This window comes from Lampris incognitus, chromosome 6, assembly GCF_029633865.1.
Source record: "Lampris incognitus isolate fLamInc1 chromosome 6, fLamInc1.hap2, whole genome shotgun sequence".
NCBI classification, from domain to species: Eukaryota; Metazoa; Chordata; class Actinopteri; order Lampriformes; family Lampridae; genus Lampris; species Lampris incognitus.
Window position 1 is genome coordinate 9,994,661 of NC_079216.1, and position 19,436 is coordinate 10,014,096.

General features: G+C 48.3%; 1 protein-coding gene across 1 annotated transcript in view; it reads left to right on the top strand.

The window, feature by feature from the left end:
• Positions 1–6,621, top strand: part of smpd3 (sphingomyelin phosphodiesterase 3) — a 27,850-nt gene extending 21,229 nt beyond the window's left edge. Inside the window, 4 exon segments of the mRNA XM_056282571.1 lie at positions 951–1,040; positions 4,135–4,198; positions 4,380–4,548; positions 6,520–6,621. Of these exon segments, the coding sequence (XP_056138546.1) occupies positions 951–1,040; positions 4,135–4,198; positions 4,380–4,548; positions 6,520–6,621 (425 nt within the window).
• The last annotated feature ends 12,815 nt before the right edge of the window (positions 6,622–19,436 follow it).

A 19,436-nucleotide genomic window follows, 5' to 3' on the forward strand; every position in this document is an offset into this window, starting at 1 on the left:
CGCTGCTCCCCCCCCCCCCCCCCCCGCCGATCCGGGGAGGCCTGCAGACTACCACATGCCTCCTCCCATACATGTGGAGTCGCCAGCCGCTTCTTTTCACCCGACAGTGAGGGGTTTCACCAGAGGGACGTAGCACGTGGGAGAGTCATGCTATCGTCCCCCGTCCCCCCCCCCCCCGAGCAGGCGACCCGACCGATTAGAGGAGGCGCTAGTGCAGCGACCAGGACACATCCCCACATCCGGCTTCCCACCCACAGACACGGCCAATTGTGTCCGTAGAGACGCCCGACTGAGCTGGAGGGATTCGAACTGGCGATCCCCGTGTTGGTAGGCAACGGAGCAGACCGCCATGCCCCCCCGAATGCCAGCCCCGTTCTTTCTTTCTTTCTTTTTTCAGTTCCATCTTCATTTTGCTATTTTTCAACATTGCGACATGAACCATCCGCCACCTTGCAGCCAATTTTAGGCGATAAAACGACAACATGGCTTTTGATATAAACAATCAGAAGTTGTGCCGTTTACTAATGTGCTGGCCAAGCACATATAAGTAAACCTTTTATTGACCACATTTCCCCATGGTAACACACAGTAGCTGGTATTTTTGGTTTTCACATCTCCCGGTGACATCTTAACAGCGATGACCGCTGCGCCGTAGACGTAGATGGCATCCTTAGGTTTTGCACGGTCAGATTTCTTAATTGCTGTCTGCAGCTATTTGAGTAAAGAGTCTGTGGGTTTTTTCCTCTGCAGCTAAAAGCACACAGCCCATATGGGACATAAAACCCACAATCCCTGGCGTGGTAATCTAGTGTCTTATCCACCAGGCCACTGGGGCAGGTTTATTTCGTTTTGGGCCCCGCCACGGCGGCTTTCACTTATACCTCTTTGCAGCGTGCTCCAGATGCTCTGTAAATTTGTGCAATTGCTGTGTTGTTGTTTTTTTTGTCCAGAGGACAAGCTGGAGCAGCAGCACGCCCTCTTCACACAATACAAGGACCCGTGTCGCCTGGGGCCGGGGGAGGACAAACCATGGGCCCTGGGTGAGCGAACACACAAAACACACATAACCGAACAGACCCGCGCGTGCACAAACATGCACACCTACACGGACACTCGTTGTTGCCATAGGCAAATGCACTACACTCAACGCAATGCCGTACGCACACAATCCGTGACGCGCAAATGCGCACACCTTTTTTTTTTTTCCATAAATATAAATGCACACATGCACAAGCCCACACGCTATTTAATTCACACATTGTTCTGCATGCAAACGCATATCAAAGTTACACAAACACAAAAACGTGAACACAAACACACAATAACATAGGAGCACACATATGTACATAGTCAACATGAGAGCCGTTGACACGAGCAGAGGGAACTATAAGCTGGCAGTGTCTGACTAAATATGGATGCACACCGAAATACACACAGTACAGTGTGCTGATACACGAGTATTAGTGACGTAAAACCGAAGGGTTTTGGTCTGGATATGAAGGTTATTTAGGTCAATGGTATTCTGGGGACAGTGTGGGGAGGCTAGAGTAAAAGGGCTTATTTATTCAGAGTGAGACCCAAGGCAAGCCAGTGGAAAAAAAATAAAATCTCTGCCTTCCAGTCTGGAGATATTTGCAAAGAAGTGGAAAAAAAGAAAACAAGGAAAGAGAGCGAGACAGACAAAAAAAATCAGCCAACCATCATGAAATGTATTGACGAGTGATTGATAGACCGGGTGAAATGGGCTGAACTCTAAAAGCTCCAGTAATCAGCCAATGGGACGCACCGCCCTCTTTATCGAATCATTTAACCAGACAGACAATTTAGACGGACTGACATCTTGTCGGTCTGCCACACATTCGTACCGACAGTTAGACCACCACCCAGAAAGGTAAGCACACCGCTCGGCAGCATGCAAAATGAAGCAGCCAAAAACATAGCAGAGCAAACAGAGCCAAGCAAACAGCAACTCGGACGGTTAAAAAGACAGACACGCCAACATGCACGCAGACAGACAGACCGACAGACCTACAGACAGACAGACAGACAGACCGACCGACCAACAGACAGACCTACAGACAGACAGACTGACCAACAGACCGACCAACAGACAGACCTACAGACAGACAGACAGACAGACCGACCAACAGACAGACCTACAGACAGACAGACAGACCGACCGACCAACAGAGAGACCTACAGACAGACAGACAGACTGACAGACAGACAGACAGACAGACAGACAGACAGACAGACCGACCAACAGACAGACCTACAGACAGACAGACAGACAGACCTACAGACAGACAGACAGACAGACCGACCGACCAACAGACAGACCTACAGACAGACAGACTGACCAACAGACCGACCAACAGACAGACCTACAGACAGACAGACCGACCGACCAACAGACAGACCTACAGACAGACAGACCGACCGACCAACAGACAGACCTACAGACAGACAGACTGACCAACAGACCGACCAACAGACAGACCTACAGACAGACAGACAGACCGACCGACCAACAGACAGACCTACAGACAGACAGACAGACCGACCGACCAACAGAGAGACCTACAGACAGACAGACAGACTGACAGACAGACAGACAGACAGACAGACCGACCGACCAACAGACAGACCTACAGACAGACAGACAGACCGACAGACTGACTGACAGACCTACAGACAGACAGACTGACTGACAGACCTACAGACCGACAGACTGACTGACAGACCTACAGACAGACAGACCTACAGACAGACAGACAGACAGACCGACAGACTGACTGACAGACCTACAGACAGACAGACAGACAGACCGACAGACTGACTGACAGACCTACAGACAGACAGACCGACGGACTGACTGACAGACCAACAGACTGACCAAAAGACAGACTGATCGACAGACAGACTGATTGACAAACTGACAGACAGATCGATCGACAGACTGACAGACCGACTGACCAACAGACAGACCTACAGACAGACAGACTGACGGACTGACTGACAGACCTACAGACAGACAGACCGACGGACTGACTGACAGACCGACAGACAGACAGACGGACTGACTGACAGACTGACAGACCGATCGACAGACAGACTGTTTGACAAACTGACAGACTGACTGACAGACCGACAGACCGATCGACAGACAGACTGATTGACAAACTGACAGACAGATCGATCGACAGACTGACAGACCGACCAACAGACTGATCGACACACTGACAGACCGAGACAGACAGAGATGACAGACAGACTGACCGACTGACTGACAGACAGAGATGACAGACAGACTGACCGACTGACTGACAGACAGACCGACCGACCGACAGACTGATCGACACACTGACAGACCGAGACAGACAGAGATGACAGACAGACTGACAGACAGACTGACCGACTGACTGACAGAGATGACAGACAGACCGACCGACCGACAGACTGATTGACACACTGACAGACCGAGACAGACAGACTGACAGACAGAGATGACAGACAGACCGACCGACAGACCGACCGACTGACAGACAGAGATGACAGACAGACTGACAGACAGAGATGACAGACAGACCCACCGACAGACCGACAGACAATACAGGAGTCACAAACAGCCCGTCTTTGTAGATGGAGAGACCTTTTTTGACACGTCCCCCTTCAGCAGCTAAAAAGTGTCCCTCCACTTTGTGAAATTTACTGGCAGTGCATCAGACATGATTTTCTATAAGTTCCGTCCGTCAGTGATTGATGGGGGTGCCTGCGGAGTGCTGTTCTCTCCCGGCTGTCAGCCAGAGAGAGAGAGCCGAGGAAAGGAAAGACACTCCCCTGCCTGTTACTTCACAGCCCTTATTGTCTGCACAATCTCGGCGTGTTCATTGCCTTGTGTGCTTATTTATATTTGACTTGTCTGGGCGTACAGAGGGGACCCCAGGAGGCTGATGATTTGAGCAATTTCAGATTTCATTTGCTCATTGCTGACTGTAACATGAAAAGGATTTCTTCTGCCTCTGTTGTGCGGCAAAAAAAAAAAAAAAAGTGTTGCAGGAATTTTCTGGTGGATGCAAATGTGTGTTCTCGAATGTGAGACAATGCGAGTGATTCTGTCGTGTAATTCAACAGGTACGCTACTGGATCCCAGCGGCCTCTATGATGACGAGGCCAACTCACCTGAAAGTTTACAGAAGTATGTTATGTTCATGGTGCACACACACACACACACACACACACACACACACACACACACACACACACACACACACACACACACACACAGGCATTTTCCCAGTACTAGGTCTGTCTATTTCCACCTGTTTATGTCTCCGTCTTCATCCCCAGACTTCACCCCGTCTCCTTTTTCCTTCCAGAGTGATGGAGAATGAGGAAGGGCGGAAGGAGTACTTGGTGTTTCCTCCCAGTAAGAGTCAGTGTCCCGGCAGCAGCCAGAAAGGAAGGAAGATCCCATTAAAGGGCAATGGACGTCGCATTGACTACATCCTCTACAGTGACGAGGGCCTGCAGCAGGACTGGAAACTGGTACAGTTTAATAAACGGATGTATAGCACTATAACTAAACCTGTTGTGCTTCACAGCAAAGTGGAAGGGAAATAAAAGAAAAGAAGTGAAGTTATAATGGGGCGTCCGGGTAGCGTAGCGGTCCCTTCCGTTGCCTACCAACACGGGGATCGGCGGTTTGAATTCCCATGTTACCTCCGGCTTGGTCGGGCGTCCCTACAGACACAACTGGTCGTGTCTGCGGATGGGCAGCCGGATGCGGGTATGTGTCCTGATCGCCGCACTAGCGCCTTCTCTGGTCGCCTGTTCGGGGGAACTGGGGGGAATAGCGTGATCCCCCCACTCGCCATGTCCCCCCACTCGCCATGTCCCCCTGGCGAAACTCCTCACTGTCGGGTGAAAAGAAGCGGCTGGTGACTCCACATGCATCGGAGGAGGCATGTCGTAGTCTGCAGCCCTCCCCAGATCGGCAGAGGAGGTGGAGCAGCGACTGGGACGGCTCTGAAGAGTGGGGTAATTGGCCGGATACAATTGGAGAGAAAAAGGGGGGCAAAAGCCAAAAAAAACCAAAAACGATATCTATACAAAATGTCTAAAATGTGGTTGTTGGTGTGGTACGGCCGCCTTGTGTTAATTTAATGAGTTTTTTGGGTTACATTTATGTGGCTCCTTAAGCAGGACGTCTACGTGTAATCTGAAATATCTCATTTAACGGCGATCATCGCCAAGTCAGACTGCCCCAGAACATTTGTCAAATCCACCCACAGGTCACACGGTCGTATCGGTTTTGGATTACATTTTAACACCAGATTATAATCAAGGCAAAGCCCTGTTCCCAGACCCATGTGGGACTGGACTTGTTATTTAGACGCATGATTAGGTATAATGGCTTACTGTCTGAAAGCCCTTTTGAGGTCCCCACCTCTGTTAAGGTGGGGACCTGAAAAGAATAATTGTCTCTACACTTCAATATGTTCATTATCTTATAATTGAGCAGTGAAGTTGGGGAAACAAGTGCTTACGAGCCCAACAGAATAATCCTCTCAGGGGAAGGTGAGCAATATAATGTCATCACAGCCCTTCTCCGACAAAACACATCACTTGTTTTGCATGGACCCATAGACACCCCCCCCCCCGGCCAACACCTTAACACTGATATTAAGCTGCCACCTTGTGCCGGAAAGCCGTTACTGTACGGTAGTTACAGATGAACTAACTGCTTTGTAATCATGATTCAAATGGTTTGGTTTTTTTGTTATCAGTTATATAATCAAGCGATATCTGTTGGGGAAAAAAAGCCTTGCACATAACACATATTATTGTAATTATTTGTTGACTGCATGTTTGCTTACCCCTTTCCGTTTGTCCTGTGTGATGGATTGACAATCATCATTTACATTTTTTATAGTATTTTATAGTATAGTATTTTAATAGTATTACATTTGTAATACCATAATATTACAAAAAGGGAACAGAGGCACTGATTTAGTCCTTACCCTGGTGTGGTTTAAGAGGTTGTGCACGGGGCGTCCGGGTAGTGTTGCGGTCTATTCTGTTGCCTACCAACACGGGGATCACTGGTTCGAATCCCCGTGTTACCTCCGGCTTGGTCGGGCGTCCCTACAGCCACAATTGGCTGTGTCTGCAGGTGGGAAGCCGGATGTGGGCGTGTGTCCTGGCAGCTGTACTAGCGCCTCCTCTGGTCGTTCGGGGCGCCTGGTCAGTGGGGAGGGGGAACTGGGGGGAATCGCGTGATCCTCCCACGCGTCACTTCCCCCCTGGTGAAACTCCTCACTGTCAGGTGAAAAGAAGCGGCTGGCGACTCCACATGTATCGGAGGAGGCATGTGGTAGTCTTCAGCCCTCCCCGGATCAATCAACAGAGGGGTTGGAGCAGCGACCAGGACGGCTCGGAAGAGTGGAGTAATTGGATGGATCCTACTTGTTTGGCCTGGTCTTGCCCTGGTAGCTGACGGCCCTCTTCTCCCCACAGGACCTCGAGGAGTTCAGCTTCATAACCCAACTGGCTGGCCTCACCGACCACCTGTCAGTGGCCATGCGGTTGTCTGTTTCTACTGGGGAGGAGGAGGCTTAAAGGGGACACACACCCTTTGACACTGCCACGGAGGAAACGACCGAGGGGAGGAAGAGGGAGAGAGAGAGAGAGCGAGAGAAATAGACAAGAGTAAAATATGAAAACACAGAAAACAATGAACAATTTTGCAAAGGACAAGATGGGACGGGTGAGCGGATGGATGATGGAGGGAGGGAGGGGGAGGGGGAGGGGGAGGGATGGATGATGGAGGGATTCCAGTAGAAAGAGATAATCAGGGGATTTCTTGATGGCTGTGTTGTCAGCTAAACAGCTTTTCATCCCCTGTACACACACACACACACACACACACACACACACACAGACACACACAGACACACACACAGACACACACGTAAGCATTATGTATACATATATATTATTCAGATACCCATAAGAAACACCATGATCAGCATTTTAACTCAAAAGATCACTATCACTCCTCTCCTCTCCTCTCTACTTCTCTCCATTCGTCTCCTCTCCCCCCTCTGTCGCTCCTCCCGTCTCCTCACTCACAATATGCTCCGTTTTTACGTCAGCAAGATGTTATTTACAGTGACTTATCTCATGTAGCGTATTTTCCATGCACAGTCCTTTTGTCGGCTCTGGTTTGCCTGAGTTGTATGTTGTGTCTCTACCTTCAGGGACAGTTCGAGCCACGTCGTTTAAAACGACCACCGGAAGAGGAAAGACACGTTAGCGGACGAGACGCCGGTCCCCTCCTCCTCCTCCGGCCAGCCGTGCGCTTGCGTCGCGTTTCCTCTTGAAAGGCTATTGGTCGGCTCGGCTGTCAGTCATTCACCTCACTCCTCCCACTCCGGTCCCAGGAATCTCAAAAAAGTGTCTTTCTTTTCTAAGTCTTTCTTAAAGAGGGAAAAAATAAATAAATAATACCGTTTCTATGGTCACCGCACCATTTTTGTAGGGAGTATAAAAATGCCTGTTTATCACTTTATGATACATTTATAAACAGAGGTATTGTATAAAGACTATTAAAAAAAACAACAAAAAAAACAACAAAAAAACTAAATCTGCTTGACCGGAAAGGGATTGTTTCTGATGCGACGCGACACTTTAGAGCCGTGCTTCGCTGGCTGGCTGGAAAGGAGAAGGAGTGAAGGGCGTGTCTAATGACTGGAGGCGCCGGGGCTTTGCCCGTGTTGCCATGGGGACGGGCACAGCAGGCGTGTTTCCCCGAGACCCGCCGTGACGTCACTTCAGCGCGTGAGACGTGCCACCCTGCCAACGCTAAGACAAACACAATACTTTACTGACACCGTTTAACCAATTACGCAAACGTAAGAGAACGTATATACTTATGCTGACGCACACACACACACACACGCACACACACGCACAGGTCATTGAGTAGACACAAATGCGCTACACAATCGCACACGTGGGCGTCCGGGTGGCGTGGCGGTCTGTTCTGTTGCCTGCCAACGCGGGGATCGGCGGTTCGAATCCCCGCGTTACCTCCGGCTTGGTCGGGCGTCCCTGCAGACGCTATTGGTCGTGTCTGCGGGTGGGAAGCCGGATGTGGGTATGTGTCCTGGTAGCTGCACTAGCGCCTCCTCTGGTCGGTCGGGGTGCCTATTCGGGAGAAGAGAAATGGGGGGGGGGGGAGTAGCGTGATCCTCCCACGCGCTACGTCCCCCTAGCGACACTCCTCATTACTACCACTACTACTTTCGGCTGCTGCCGTAGGGGGTCGCCTGGCGAAACTCCTCACTGTCCGGTGAAAAGAAGCGGCTGGCGACTCCGCATGTGTCGGAGGAGGCATGCGGGAGTCTGCAGCCCTCCCCGGATCGGCGGAGGGAGTGGCGCAGCAACCGGGACCACTCGGAGGAGTGGGGTAATTGGTCGGATACAACTGACCTTTCGCAAAGCCCCCCCCCTTAGTTACTGTTGCTATGCCCATCAAGCTTTTCAGAACCATCCACGAAGCAGCCGGAAAAACCCCAAAACAGGAAGGAAGAAATCAGCGCATTTCCCAGAGAAAATAAGTGATGTGTTTTGGAGTAATTCATCCTTAATATCATCCGGTGAAAGGCGGAGGGGGGTTACAGTATGCAGGAGGGGTGCAGTCATGCCATGTATTGCGTTTGGATTTGACCCCTGTGGGTACCCGTAAGGAGTGACGTCATACCCGGAAATGTAACGAGAATTCACTCAGGAGTAGAGTGTTGAAATGCGAGTATGCGTTCGTCGTTCGTTTTGATTCAATTCGGTGAATATTGTAATGGTCTAAGTTCAACTATTAAGACGTAAACACGACGATTCGGAATATTAAAAGTAAAACCTGCGTGGACTCCGGGCTGCCGGGTGCGACGGTAAAGCTTACCGGTCGCAATCAAATGAGAAACCCCATCAACTAATTCTGAAACATTGCGAACCAACTGTGCCCTTGCACTGTAGGGTAAGTTCAATATTTCAGCCGTTATTGGTATATTTTTGATAATCCATTGTCAACATCACCGTATTGTAGCGAATTCGGGGGACAACGCAACCACAGGAACTGCCGCGGCCGGGAGGCGAACCCGTATCGCCCGCATCGCAGTAGGCATCGCTAACCGCTAGACTAAAGGGTCAGGCCCGTTTTATCCAGGCTTTTTCGGGGGTTCTGTATGGGCTCCTGGGGGGGTCGCAGGGCGGCCAGGGACGGGCCCCGGGGCCGGGGGAACCGCACCATGATTTTTATTTTGTTTATTTATTTATTTATTTTTCGCCTTCGGACCAGAACCGGTATTTTCAACAAAATAAGGCAAACGAGATGCCTCCGCGGTTTTCCGAACGGCCGCTCCCCACCTGGAGCTCACAGAGGGGGGGGGGGGAGTTTAAAATAGGCCGGATATGAGAAGGTCAGACTGGCCAGAGACCATCCCAGCCGACCCTCCCCGCGGGTCTTGATGCTCTGAAATGAAAGGTGGAACCTGGCTAACCTGTGGCTAGCATAACACAGTTATGTTAGTGGGCTAGCGATCATGAGCTATCATTAAACTAGGTGTCTCTGGCTACGGGCTAAGCTGGTTACGTTCATCGGATACATTAATAATGTTATTTTGTTAGTCAGTGATACGTTGATATTGTAACGTGCATGGATCAGTAGACACGTTGGCCCTTGGCTAACGGGTCGGACCCTTTAGTCGACTGGTTAACGTTGTCGCTTGCGGAGCGGGAGATATGGGTTCGCGTTCCGGCTGTGGCGATGGTCTCCCAGACTGCCCCCCGAATTCGCGACACTGGTTTCAGAAGTGGGAAGATGAGACCGTAAGGCCATCGGAGGCGCGTGAAGGAGCTGATATGCTTAAGCGCGGGGACGCGCTTCCTGAAGGAGGGGGGTAGTGTAACGTGCATGGATAAGTAGACGCCTTGGCTAACGGGTCGGACCCTTTAGTCGACTGGTTAACGTTGTCGCTTGCGGAGCGGGAGACGCGGGTTCGCGTCCCGGCTGTGGCGACGGTCTCCCAGACTGCCCCCCGAATTCACTACAATATGTTGCTAATGGTAATAATCATTGTGTGGGTAACAGTGCTAATACGTTAGCAATATTAGTAGCGAGTAGCTAGCTTAGCTTGGAGCAGACAGGTGTTTTTGGTTGATTTTGGATGGATTAAGCTAGCCATGGGGGTCTGCTATACTGCTAAACCCATTGCCGACATTGCGCCTCTTGCGTTCTGGGTCTCGGGGAGGGGAAGAAAATGACACCCCCTCCAACCTGTTCAGATACCCAGTATCCGATGTGCAGATCCCATGGGCACACCGTCTCAGCATTTTGCTGTCTTGTCTGAAAGCTTGTCGGACCTCCCTCACATAGAAACCGTTGCTAAGGGCGGATTGGACAAGCACCGTTCTGGGGCCGGTACTTTGCGAAAGGTCAATTGGGGAGGGGAAAAAAGGGGAGGGGGGTCCAAAAACTAACACACACACACACACACACACATGTACACGTTGAGCAGTGCTAAACCAATTGGCAGTCGATCCCGCGTCAGCACCGGAAGACCTACTCTCCTTTCCTGTTCGACGATTCAAGTACTGACACAACGCTGAAGAACACGTGCACCAGCACATGCATGGACATGCGGGGGCTGGCTTTGAGCTGTGTTTTCTCTTAACTACACCACTATAGCATGGTATTTATATTTGTACATTTGAATCCCAAATACAGCCGCACAGACCGAGGTCAAACAAGTTGCTGGAATTACGGAGGAAAAACAAAAATCTGTTTGGATTTATCTTGTGTTGAGTAAGGACATCTTTTAGTTATGTATAAAGAGTCTGTTAAGTAAGAGTATGAGCTTGTCTAATCTGCCAATCAGGACAGGGAGAGGCAAATATGTGTCTGAATTTGATTTTTATTTAGAAGAGTTCAGACGCTATTTGTTTGCCTTGGTCCGCAGAACAAATGTTTACAATGCAGCTCCTCGGCCTGTTTTCGGAGGGGGACGCCTTTACACGCTTTGACTTGGGCGGCTGGGTGTGTCATGTTCAACCTAAACCGTGTGCATACGTTGGAACAGCACATATCACGTTACTTTGTCAGTGCATCGTGTGTTAGAGACGCTGTTAGCAACAGGTCCTCGGACACAAGTGTATTTTTTCAGTCGATTTCTTTTTTTTAAGATAACACAAAATATAGAGTATGTACGCTCACATCTCTTCTCAACAGTGTACACATCACGTGTGTGTGTGTGTGTGTGTCTGTGTGTGTGTGTGTGTGTGAACATGATCCGTAACTGATGTCCACCCGACATGACTACCCGCAGTAAGTTCCACCTGCTTTTAGTACACTCATGATGACAAATCTCTTCAAATTTACTTTATTAGGATTATTATGACTGATACCATTCTTCTAATATTACTATCCTTAATTTGTAAGGTTTAAATGTGGGTTTGTTTGCTTGTTTTTTTTGGGGGGGGGTTTGTTGTTTTTTTAACCAAGGCTTACTTTTCCACCCTTTTCTGGATCAGGGCAAATGTCAAATGAAACTGATTCCTACCTGTAGAGTATGTGGCTTACATGGTGAATGGTAAATATTTGTAAATACACTATAATTCTATATTGAATAAAGGATGGATATGTGCTCGGCCAGAATTTGACAAGACTTGTAACATTTTCTTTGAGGATGTGCCCTCAGAGTAAATGACAGCAGGGATGTAGGAGATGTGCAGACGGCCTGCCAGCCCTCTGCCCTAATTCGGCACCCTGCTACACAAGTACCTTCGCACGGGTGGCGTTAACACTACAGTAAGCATACATACAGCCGGACTTCTGCAAGAGCTTTACCATGCATTTGCCCATGAATAGTAATCCAGGGTTATTTCGGTTGTTGGAGGTCAAAGGTCGATATCCTTCACGCTGTTTTACGAAAAACGTGGCGGATAACCCGTTTATTTTTTTCTTTTTCTTTTTCTTTTTTAAATTGCATATATTTTATTGTTATGCTATGTGTTTGTACTTCGTCATATTGTTTAGCAGCAACAAAAAAAGGGAACGATAAGTGGGGAGGTTGACCTTTGAACCAGACGTGGGGAATGAAAGGTCAAAATGTCGAGCGGAGAACGGCTGCTGTGCAGGGCTCGCTTCCCTCGCTTGATTATTTTCTCCAGATATTGTCCCAAAAAAAAACACAACAACACACAAACACAGGCACGGCATAAGCAAACTATCACTGTTACTTATTGTTCACTCTCATATAAATTAGACTTCCATAGAGCTACTACTCAGCCCTTGCGTTCAGTGTTGGGTGTGAGCCACGGGTGTTTGGGTGCAGCTCTGCTGGGCCCACTCCTCACTTACTGTGGTCTGCATGCACCCTAAAGATGCTGCAGCCTTCTAGTCTTAGCATGAGCAACGCCTCACTTTGCAGTCTCTCTTGGCCCCACCCACCCCCACCCCCATTTATCTCTGTTCATAGTTTTTGGGTTGTTTTTTTTTAATGGGTTAGGGGATGGTGCTTGGGTAGGGGGTAGTTTAGCTTGCTCTCTGTATAACGTGGCAAGGGAAGTCCATGGTTTTCTCTTTTTACGCTTCTTAAACAAACTGCTTTTCTTCTGCTTTTACTTTTTTTTTTTAAACAAAGTTTTCTCTCTTTGAAAGAAACGGTGTCTTTGTGTGGTTCTTCTAGTACTTGTGTCAACGTGTGTGTGTGTGTGTGTGTGTGTGTCTCTTGTTTATTCATTCGTGCAGACGTGTGGCTGTATGTGTCTTTCTGCTTTTTATCAAAGGGGGAGAACCCAACTCCTGTCATCTTACACTTACATGATGGCATTTCTGTGACTGAAACGAAGAGGGACCTGCCCTCATGACGAGAAACAACGAACAAACAAACTCAAAATTACTTTTAGTCACATGCACTAACATCTTTGTGCTGTTATGAGGTTCACAGTATTGGGGGGGAGGGGGGGTCCATATGGTCATATAATTATTAAGTCAATTGTAGAGGCGAAGTAGACCAGCTTCCCGTTCATGCTGTAAAACCTATCGAAGCTGTGACCTGCACACTCTGGCCTACCCACCTGCAGGCAGAGCGATGCGTTTGGGGACCGGCGATAAGAAATGAGTGGCGTGACAAAATGTGCACATTTTGTGCGCATTTCACGTTCACATTTGACATTCCCGCGCGAAATGGGTAGGACACTGGCCTTGCTTTCACTTGAGCCGTCACATCCCCTTAGACGCCCATTACTGTTCTGCCGAGTAGCTCCACTGGAGTATTTAGTCTGGGTAGCGTAGCGGAGTAGAGTATGTCTGGGGCGTCCGGGTAGCCTATTCCGTTGCCCACCAACACAGGGATCGTCGGTTCGAACCCCTGTGTTACCTCCAACTCGGTGCTCTGCGATGGCCCGGCCGCCTGTCCGTGGTGTCTCCCCGCCTACCGCCCAATGACTGCTGGGATAGGCTCCAGCACCCTCACGACCCCGAGAGCAGGGTAAGCGGTTTGGTTAAGGGATAATGGATGGACAAAATGTGCAATAGTTCCACTTTTCCTTCACACGGGACATTAACTGTGGCGCTCATAGATAGGCTGTAGGCTGGAAAGCCTCGGCGGCCCAGGTGTCAAACTTCAGGCATCAGCGCTCTCGTGTGACTCAGTGTGTGTTTTATGTATGACTGGGTGAGACACTAACCAATAGGATGGAGATGACTAACTCACACCGCACAGGGGACACCTGTTCTGATGAGGCACTCTGCAAACTCGCATACAATTCAAAAGCATCATACAAGGAGTTGATTTTAAGGTATGACAGCAACAGGCGAAACACAAAGCACCTATGAAGAACATAGTTTGTATGCTACTCCTTTTCTGTGCTACTATGAAATGCCAGGAATAAAACGTTACTAAGAAGAGGAGGGGAGAGGAGGAGACAGGTATAGAGTTCATTTCCTTTGGATAACATGGTCCTTCAGTAGATAGACAGACAGACAGACACACAGATAGACACAGACACACAAAACAATAGACAGACACACAGAAAGACACAGACGGACAGACAGGCACAGACACACAGAAAGACAGATGGACAGACAGACAGGCAGACACAGACACACAGAAAGACAGACAGAGGCAGACATACAGAAAGACAGACAGAGGCAGACATACAGAAAGACACAGAAAGACAGACAGAGGCAGACACACAGAAAGACAGATGTAGGCAGATTTACAGACACACACACAGACAAAAAGACAGACACACACACAGAAAGACAGACAGACAGAGACAGGCATAAAAAGATAGACAGACATACAGAGACACAGACAAACACAGACAGACAGACACAGAAAGATGGACAGACAGACAGACACACAGAAAGACAGACAGAGACACAGACACACACACAGACAAATAGACAGACACACACACACACACACACACACACACACACACAGAAAGACAGACAGACAGAGACAGGCATAAAAAGACAGACAGACATACAGAGACACTGACAGACAGACAGACACAGACAGACACAGAAAGATGGACAGTAACAGAAAGATGGACAGACAGACAGACAGAGGCAGACATACAGAAAGACACAGAAAGACAGACAGAGACAGACACAGAAAGACAGACGTAGGCAGACTTACAGAAAGACAGACAGAGGCAGACATACAGAAAGACAGACATACAGAAAGACACAGAAAGACAGATGTAGGCAGACTTACAGAAAGACAGACAGAGACACAGACACACACACAGACAAAAAGACAGACAGACACACACACACACACACACACACACACACACACACACACACACACAGAAAGACAGACAGACAGACAGAGACAGGCATAAAAAGACAGACAGACATACAGAGACACAGACAAACACACAGACAGACAGACAAACACACAGACAGACAGACAAACACACAGACAGACAGACAGACAGACAGACAGACAGACAGACACAGAAAGATGGACAGACACAGAAAGACAGACAGACATACAGAGACACAGACAAACACACAGACAGACACAGAAAGATGGACAGACAGAGACATACATACAAAGACAGACAGACATACAAAGACACAGACAGACACAGAAAGACAGACAGAGGCAGACATACAGAAAGACAGAGACACACACACACACACACAGACAAAAAGACAGACAGACAGACAGACAGACAGACAGACAGACACACACACACACACACACAGAAAGACAGACAGACAGGCATAAATAGACAGACAGACATACAGAGACACAGACAAACACAGAAAGATGGACAGACAGAGACACAGACACACACACAGACAAAAAGACAGACACACACACACACAGAAATACAGACAGACAGAGACAGGCATAAAAAGACAGACAGACATACAGAGACACAGACAAACACACAGACAGACACAGAAAGATGGACAGACAGACAGACACACAGAAAGACAGACAGACATACAGAGACACAGACAAACACACAGACAGACACAAAAAGATGGACAGACAGAGACATACATACAAAGACAGACAGACATACAAAGACACAGACAAACACACAGAAAGACAGACAGAGGCAGACACACAGAAAGACAGACAGAGGCAGACACACAGAAAGACAGAATGAGGCAGACACACAGAAAGACAGACGTAGGCAGACATACAGAAAGACAGACGTAGGCAGACATACAGAAAGACAGACAGAGACACACACACACACACAGACAAAAAGACACACACACACACAGAAAGACAGACATACAGAGACACAGACACACACACACAGACAAAAAGACAGACAGACACAGAAAGATGGACAGACAGAGACATAGACAGAGAGATAGACAGACAGATAAAAAAACAGACAGACGGATAAACCAATACACACACACACACACACACACACACACACACACACACACACACACACACACACACACACACACACGAAAACATATATAACTGATCAATCAGTAGACCATCAAAACAGTGGTGATCCAGGTTGGTATTATGTAACGTTGCACATGTCACTCTGGAGCAAAGTGTATTTATGCTCAGACTCGAGCCCAAACAACAAGGTGGCGGGGATTTTCCGGGCCTCTCTACTCGTTCCTCTCTCATCGCCTCCATCGAGAAGGCTCTGATTTTGCCCTCATTCATCTTTTTTTGTGAGGTTAGACATCTAGAAAACAGACGGATGGACCCTCGCGACACATTGCAGGCAGGGTCGGCCCTGGGCAGAGGACAGAGTTGATCGGGTTCGGTACTTTTGGAATTTTGTGTACTTTTTAGATTGTCAAGGTTTTCCCAACAGAAACTTTCCCTATAGAAGTGAGGGGCGGGATGTCTGGAATCTCCCCAAAAGGAGACAAGTATGAAGAAGACACTGTATGGTGTGAGATGTGTTACTGGTGGTAACTCCATTATCTTTTACCATGGAAAACAATCCTTTTGAAACAATCCCTTTTAACTACTTTTAATGGCTGCCTTTTAACAGGCCACATATTTGGTACCTTGTTAATGAAGTTTACTGGAGTTTAATATTTAACCATAATCTAGACCATTGTCAGAATCAGAATCATGTTTCGCCATGTAGGTTTGCGCATACATGGAATTTGACTCTGGTTTCATGGCTCTCTCAGTGTACTTAACATAGAATAACAACACAACAACATAACAATCTTCAGATATATACACAAGGATTGAGTATTCGAAATAAGAGGTGATAAGGTGCAGTGGTGCAGAGAATAGATCAGAGAGGCTGAAATAGGTTTTAGCAGCTTACTTACATTCATGCCTGAGGTAGATGGGCATGACAGTGTGCCAGTATATGTACAATGTACAGTACAGTATACACAAAATGTTTGGATTTATTTGACAGTGTTAAGTGTTCATTTGAATGACAGCCCGCTTAAAGAAACTGTTTTTATATCTGGATGCTTTGTTAAAGTGCTCTGTAGCGCCTACCAGAGGGGAGGAGTTGGAACAGGTTGTGACCACGGTGCGATGGGTCTGCAGTGAAGTTGCCTGCCCATTTCCTGACTCTGGGGGTGTATAAGTCCCGAATGAAGGGCAGGTTGGCACCAGTAATTGTCTCTGCAGATTTTACTATCCGTTGTAGTCTGTCCCTGTCCTGTTTGGAGGCTGAGCTAAACCAGAGGACAGACTGGACAGTATAGAACTGAATCAGCAGTTGCTGAGGCAGGTTGAACTTCCTGAACTGGTGGAGAAAGCACATCCTCTGCTGGGCCTTTTTGATGATTGTGTCTATGTTGGATGCTCAACATAGGTCTTAGGAGCTTGTGGAACCCAAAAATCTGTAGGTTTTCACCGCAGATACCATGCTGTTGAGTATGGTGAAGAGGAGCAGTATCGGGGTCTCCTCCTGAAGCCCACTGTCATCTCCACTGTTTTGAGCATGTTCAGCTCCAGGTTGTTATGGCCGCACCAGAGGGCCAGCTGTTCAACCCCCCCATCTATATGCAGGCTCATCACCATCCCAGATAAGGCCAATTATGGTTGTGTCGTCAACAAACTTCAGGAGTTTAACAGACAGGTCACCTGTGGTGCAGTAGAGGGAGAAGAGTAGAGGGAAGAGAACACATCCCTGGGGGGCGCCAGTGCTGATTGTCCAGGTGCTGGATGTGATTTTCTCCAGCCTCACCAGCTGCCTCCTGTCTGTCAGGAAGTTGGGGTTTTTTTGGGTTTTTCCCCTCCTTTTCTCCCCAGTTGTATCTGGCCAATTAACCCACTCTTCTGAGCCATCCCGGTCACTGCTTCACCCCCTCTGCCAATCCGGGGAGGGCTAAAGACTACCACATGCCTCCTCCGATTCATATGGAGTCGCCAGCCGCTTCTTTTCACCTGACAGTGAGGAGTTTCGTCAGGGGGATATAGCACATGGGAGGATCACGCTATTACCCCCAGTCCCCCCCCCCCGAACAGTGGGAACTTGGGGGAATAGCGTGATCCTCCCATGTGTTAACGTCCTCCTCGTTAAACTCCTCACTGTCAGGTGAAAAGAAGCGGCTGGCAATGCCACATGTATCGGAGGAGGCATGTGGTAGTCTGCAGCCCTTCCTGGATTGGTAGAGGGGGTGAAGCAGCGACCGGGACGGCTCAGAAGAGTGGGGTAATTGACTGGATACAACTGGGGAGAAAAGGAGAGGGGGGGGTATTTTAAGGGGGGGAAACTGCTTCTCTGACCTCCTTTGTGAGTGTATTTCTGGCTTTGTTGTACCGAACCCTATCTCCACTCCTGTGGGCTTCCTCTTCGGCCTGACGAAGCTGCCTGAGTTTTGTTGTGAACCAGGGCTTATTGTTGTTGAAGGTACAGAAAGTTTTGGTGGGCACACACATGTCCTCACAAAAGCTGATGGAAGACGTCACAGTATCAGTTAGTTCATCCAGGTCTGTAGATGCAGCCTCAAAAACACTCCAGTCAGTGCAGTCAAGGCTGGCCTGGAGCTCCAGTTCCATTTCCTCACAGTTTTGACCACAGGCTTTGCACATTTTAGTTTCTGCCTGTAGGTTGGGAGATGATGAATCAGACAGTGATGAGAGTCTCAGGGCTGCATGGGGAACAGAGCAATAGGCGTCATTTAATATTTTTGCAACAATGATCCAGAGCGTTTTTGTCCCTGGTGGGACATTTAACATGCTGTCTGTATTTTGGCAGTTCGTGGCTGAGGTTTGCTGTCAAAATCCCCAAGGATAATGAGCAGGGAGTCTGGATATTTGCACCCCGTGATTGTAATTTGATCAGCCAGGTGTTTCAGTGCCTCTATAACACAAGCCTTGGGTTTGATATAGACGCCGACCAGAATAAATGATGAAAGTTCTCACGGTGAACAGAATGGTTTACAGTGTTTGCAAGTCAGGGCTGCATGATTTCTTCAACACTGTGATCGCTGTACACCAACCTTCCTTTATGTGACAATTTTAACCCTTTAGTTGACAGGTTAGCGCAGTCGCTCATGGTCCGGGCTATCTGGGTTTGATTCCCGGATGCGACCGATTCCCGGCTTGCCCTGAATTCGTTACACTGGTGTCAGAAGTGGACTCTGTGTTTGCGAAAATTTTGCGGGCTATTTCATTTCCTCTTGATGATGATGTGATGATAATGATGACAGCTCACTCGAAAGTTTGCTAAATTATTTCACGTGCATGGTGCTCACGCACAGACACACACTCTCTCTCTCTCACATACACACACACACACACTGGATTAACACAACTAAGCCTAAACAATATACAAATTTACCCAAAGTATTTTCCTTTTTATAGAAAGTGTGATGAACGTTATGTAGGAAAAAACTGTACACAACATTCCCGCCGCAAATGTTCACCTTGCTACCTAGTCCG